At 44.6% G+C, this 6,000-nt stretch overlaps 1 protein-coding gene across 1 annotated transcript in view; it reads left to right on the plus strand.

Annotated features, from left to right (window-relative positions):
• The window catches only part of NUMA1 (nuclear mitotic apparatus protein 1), a 3,180,433-nt gene that overhangs the window by 767,038 nt on the left and 2,407,395 nt on the right, over positions 1 to 6,000 (plus strand). Inside the window, exon 8 of the mRNA XM_044072777.1 lies at positions 64 to 195. Within this exon, the coding sequence (XP_043928712.1) occupies positions 64 to 195 (132 nt within the window). The remainder of the gene's footprint in view (positions 1 to 63; positions 196 to 6,000) is intronic.

The following is a 6,000-nucleotide window of genomic DNA, read 5'->3' on the forward strand; positions in this document are numbered from 1 at the left end:
ATACTTTGTGTGGTATTAAATTATGCTTATGTTAAGTAACTTGGTGTATTTAATTTGTTTCAGCTGTGAAGCTCAGTCAGTCCAGTTCAAGTTTTGAAGAATATTCTCCAGTCTCAAAACCAAAAACTGAAGTTGTACGATTCCTTGACCTGCAAAAAGTTGCTTCCACATCGAGCATGAATAAGTATGTCTGCTGTGATGGGCTGTAATTTTTCCTTGTTGAGGGTTTGTATGTCATTTTTTAGGAAATGTGTTTCAGATGCTGGATCTGATGTTATCCATATCATCCACCACTATAGGTTCTAGAATCTGAGCCGGCAACTTACTACAGACTGATCCAAGGCTCTAGGTGTCCTATTCTTATGTTGCAGTATTCTTAATGTGGTATCTTCATGCGATCCGAACTTTGGCTGCTATGCAGAAGCTCAAGCCTGGTTGCTGCTAGTGCGTGGGATGTCGCATGCAGGGCCATAAACCAGGGGCCTTAAATTTGACACCCGCCTACACAGACCTCAGAACTTTGCTGCTGCAGTTTAACTTCAGATTGATCGGTTCGCTCCACCACTTCTGGCTTTTCCCGGTTAGGGGTCGCCACAGCGGATCACCTGTCCGCTCATGATTGGCAGTGGAGTTTTACAGTGTAGAGTTGCTAGCCCGGTGCCCAACCTTCCACAGAAGGCACACACTCACTCCCAGGGCCAGTTTAGAGTGTCCAATCCAGTCTTTGGGATGTGGGAGGAAACCGGAGCACCCGGAGGAAACCCACACGACCACAGGGAGGACATGCAGACTCTTCACAGAAGGCACCCCAGCCGAGAATCGAACTGGAGAACCTCTTGCTGTGAGGCGCAAATGCTAACTACTGCACCACCGTGGCCGCCCGTTGGGGAAACCTTATTGTCTTTGCTTGAGCTTATGTTTATCTTCGTGTTTCACTGTTGCATTCATTACATTTGGGTAATCTGCTGGCAGGTTGCCCTCAGTCAGCCAGATTAACAAAGTCTTGGGTCCTGCGTCTGCTGTCCCTTCTTCCATGATGTTAGGGGTATAAAACATGCAGCAGACGCCATTTTCATTAGTCTTGTCACGCAGTGCCCGAAGCAGAAGTAGTTTGCAAGTGCCGGTTGGTCGACTCCTGAAATTTTCATTTTCGAGTTTCAGAACCGAAGGCTTCAACCTAAAGTTAAGTACCCCGTTGGAGAAACGTTTTCTTGCTCCTTACCGATGTCAGTAAAAGTTAATTGTGTTACTTATGGGAAGCAAATACCTCAAGGATTTTCATTTGTACTGTATTCCTTGCCTAGGCCCTGACCACAATGTGCCTTGCTGTCGGTTTTGTGCTAAATTTAATCAGTGCAGTATTTAAGCGTCTGTATATTTTTGCATCAAAATATTTTTGCTCAAGATTTGACTATCCAGAAATGTCTGTTAATAATCCGACTACCAGAATACATAAACACAAAGAAAGAGACCGGCTCTGTCTAAAACAGACAAAGCTTCTAAGCCAGTTGCCTGTACTTCAGTGAGGTGCTTTTGCAGCCCCTGATACCCGCTACTTTTGATTCGTAGGCCTCTACTGAGACCCATTCGGAGTCTGATAATGCCGCGAGACACTAAGTATTGAACCCGCGGATGTCTCTACCTTAGGTGGGTCTGGAGCCGCTGAGCAGGCACCGGCTTCTGAGGGTGTTTTCAGGCCTAAAGCTTTGTATATTAATCCGACTCAATCTTCAAAACCTAGGCCAAACAACTTCTATGTCAAAAAAAAACGACTCTTGGGCCACGTGCACAAGCCCCCATGCCTGAAAAAACAAATTTTCAAAATGGCTGAGGATTTAATTATCTTGATCAGGGGTTCCCATCCGCCTCCTGCTAAAGAAGCCTAGGCAAGGCACTGACTATGAATCATCAGATCAGGTTTCTATTTCATCTGATCAGGAATTATCTGTTCCACCTTATGAGGACTCTGATGCAGAAGATTCAATCCTTTCTGCTTCTCCTGAGGATTTTTCTTTTGGAGAAGCTTTGCATACCTTAAGGGAACACTTTCACTGGGTGAGTCAGGACTTCTCAGAATCTAAAAAGAGGCTTAGAGATTTCCTCCTTCCTCAGCATAGGCCTTTGGCTATACCTCTTGTTCTAGACATTGTTGATGTTTTTCTCAGAATCCAGCATGGCTACTGATTCCCTGCCTCTGGCTCCTAGTAAGCCAGACAGATATTACAGGGTTCCCACAAATTCCTCTAAAAACCCTGCTGCTGACCCCGAAACAATTTCTCAGGGTCCCAAGGGCGTTAAATCTTCTACTGCTAAAAATCCTACCCCTTCTGATAGAGACTCCAGGGTGCTGGATAGATGGGTTAAGAAGGTTTACACGTCCGCAACCTTGGCAATCAGGGTTTTAAATTGTCAATTTAATATGCTTAAGTATCAGTAGCATGTCATGTGCTTACTTAAACAGAAAATTATGTTGATTTCTGACTGTGGAAAATAGTTGCAGGATTTATTGCATTCAGCTGAACAAGTTGGAAAGCATACTTTGCAATGTGGTTTTGATTCTTTGGAGGCCTCTTGCAGAGCCGCTGTAACTGGATCTGTGATAAGAAGGCATGCTTGGCTCAAGGAGCAAAATCTGCCTGATAATGTTAAAGCAAAATTGTTGGATGCTCCTTTACAACAGGACAGTCTATTTGGTAATAAGGCAGAAGTTGTTTTGAAAAAGATGGAAGATAAAGCTAAATCTATGCAAACTGTAAAAGATTTCCTACAAGTGCAGCCACCCAGGTTCAGTAGGCACAGGCCTACTAAGAATTGGTTCTTTCCAGTACCCACCAGAGCCACTCTGGTCAAACCCAGACACTCCAAAGGCTCCAGGTTTCAGTCACAAGGAACTTATAGAACAAAACAATGGGGTGCCTCCACCTCTACATCTGGAAGTAACAAGGCACCTTCCTACGGTCAACAGTCTGTGACTTTCCACTGCAATCACCAAGCACTTATCTTTTGGCTACCCCTTTGGAGGGAACTGGCACTTCATGCATGAAACTGGAAACTAATTACCCAGGACAATTGGGTTTTAAATATAGTATCCCAGGGATACATATTTCATTTCCACACGTTGCCAATCCCAAACGGATGGCCAGATCTGCCTCCAAATCAGTGGGCAGAGGCCCAGAAACAAGTTATGTCCCTCATGAATATGGGAGCTATTCAACCAGTACTAGAAAAGAAGGGACAAGGTTTTTATTCAAGACCTTTCCTGGTACCCAGAAAAGACAAATCATGGAGTCCAATTCTGGACTTATCCAACTTAAATACATTTTTGGACATTCCAAACTTCAAGATGCTGACTCTACAACAGCTGCTGCCTATGCTAGGCAAGGATGCCTGGTTGGTAACTCTAGACTTAAGAGGCTTACCTGCATATCCTTATCAGGGGATCATGCATAAGATACTTCCGCTTCAAACCAGGCTTTTTGCATTACCAGATGTTCGTGTTTCACTGTTGCAGTCATTACACTTGGGTTATCCTGCTGGCAGGCTACCCGCAGTCTGCCTGAATTCCAAAGTCCTGGTCCAATGTCTGTTGCTGTCGCCTCTTCCCTGACATCAGTGCGCCAGGGGTATTTAAGATGCAACCGACGCCATTTTCTTCAGTCTTGCTGCGTGGTGCCTGAAGCAAAATCAGTTCGCAAGTGCCGGTCGGCCGACTCAGTTTTTCGAAATTGAATTTCAGAACCGAAGTCTTCAATAAAGCTAAGTACCCCATTGGGGAAACTTTTCTTTCTTTCTCCAGACCGATTTCAGTAAAAGTTAACAATTGTATTTCTTGTGGGAAGAAAATGCCTCGTATGGATTTTCACTCTTACTGTATTCCTTGCCTAGGCCCTGACCACGACATTGCTAGTTTTCGGTTATGTGCTAGTCAACCAATGCACTATTAAGCGTCTGTTTGATTTTGCTTTACATTACTTTGGCCAAAGGTTTAACTACATAATGCCGTCGGAACAGACTACCGGAATTCATAAAAAACACAGACAAAGAAAAGGGAAGGCATCCAAGGTCAAAAACCTTAGACGAAGCCTCTTCTCGGCCAAGTCCGCCAGTTCTCACTGAGGTGCTTTCACAGCCCCTGACACCCGCTACCTCAGAGCCACAGGCCGTCTCCAACTCCCACTTGGAGACAACTAGGCCTCTGGAAACTCAAGGTATTGAGCCTATGAAAACTATTCCCTCAGATGGGTCCGGAGCCACTGAGCAGGCATCGGCTTCTGAGGGTTTCAGACCTACATAGCTTAATATCAAGTCCACTACAGCAGCCAAGGCAAAGTCTAAAACACCACTAAAGACAAAGAAACAAGTACAGCATTCTGGACAGTTATCCATGCCAGAGAAACAGATGCTTAAAATGGCCGAGGACCTAATTACTTTGATCAGGATTCCATCCCCTCCCCCTCCTGATAAAAGGCCTAGGCAAGAAGCTGACTATGACTCCTGACCAGGTCTCTCTTTCCTCAGATTCCTCTTCAGAACAGGGATATTCTCTTCCTCCCTATGAGGACTCTGATGCTGAAGAATCAATCCCTTCAGCCTCTCCTCCTGAGGATTACTCTTTTGGGGAAACCTTACACACCATGAGGGCACATTTCCTTTGGGAGAGCCAGGATTATTCAGAATCCAAGAAGAGGCTCAGGGACTTTCATTTGCTGCCTCAGCACAGGTCCCTTGCTATCCCTCCTGTACTAGATATTGTTGATTTCTCTGAATCCAGTTTGTCTCCTGATTATTTATCCCCTGCACCAGTCAAGCCAGATAGGTACTACAGGGTCCCAGACTCCCATAAATTTCTTTATAAAAACCCTGCTGCTGACCCAGAAACTATTTCTCAAGGTCCCAAAGGGGTCAAGGCTTCCACTGAAAAAACCCTGCTCCCTCTGATAGGAATTCTAGAGCACTGGATAGATGGGGGAAAATTTACACTTCTGCTACTTTAGCTGTAAGGGCTTTAAATTGCCAGTTTCACATGCTTAAATATCAACAATACCTAATGTCTTTGCTAAAACAGCAAATGCTTACAAGCTCAATGTCCTGACAGTAAGGAAATGCAGGATTTATTGCATGCAGCTGAACAAGTGGGAAAGCATACTCTGCAATGTGGTTTTGATTCATCAGAGGCTTCTTGCAGAGCCGCAGTTACAGGTTCTGTCATTCGAAGGCATGCTTGGTTAAAAGAACAAGGTTTACCAGATCATGTTAAAGCAAAATTATTGGATGCTCCGTTACAGCCTGATACTTTGGTGTTAAGGCAGAAGAGGTGTTAAAGAAAATGGAGGATAAAGCAAAATCAGTGCAGACAGTAAAGGATTTCTTACAGGTTCAGCCACCTAGATTTAGCAGGAACTGGCCTTCTAAAAATTGGTCCTTTCCAGTATCAGACAGGCCACAGAGGCAGATACAGATGCCCAAGAGGCAGATCTCAGCCCCAAGGCTCATACATACCTAAACAATGGGGTGCTTCAGCCCCCAAAGGTGGAGAAGACCAATCACAACCTTATAGGAAACAGTCCCAAAGACTTCCCTCTACAAATGCCAAGCACTTACCGTTTGGCAGTACCCTTAGAGGGAAAACTAGCACTTTTCTCACAAAATTGGCACATGATCACCCAAGACAAATGGGTACTGAATATTGTTTCTCAGGGTTACAGGTTCCACTTTCACACCCTACCAAGGCCAAAAGGTATGCCAGACCTGCCACAAAATCATTGGTTGAGGCACAAAAACACATTTCTGGTCTCATGGACATGAGAGCTATTCAAAAAGTACCACAGCAAGAAAAGGGGCAAGGATTTTACTCAAAACTTTTCTTGGTACCCAGAAAGGGCAATGCCTGGAGACCAATATTGGACCTGTCAATTCTAAATACTTTCCTGGATGTTCCAAAATTCAAAATGTTGACATTGCAGCAACTTCTACCCATGCTGGGCAAGAAGGCTTGGCTAG

The sequence above is a fragment of the Protopterus annectens genome, chromosome 5.part1 (genome assembly GCF_019279795.1).
Source record: "Protopterus annectens isolate FY-2018-M chromosome 5.part1, PAN1.0, whole genome shotgun sequence".
Taxonomy (NCBI): Eukaryota; Metazoa; Chordata; order Ceratodontiformes; family Protopteridae; genus Protopterus; species Protopterus annectens.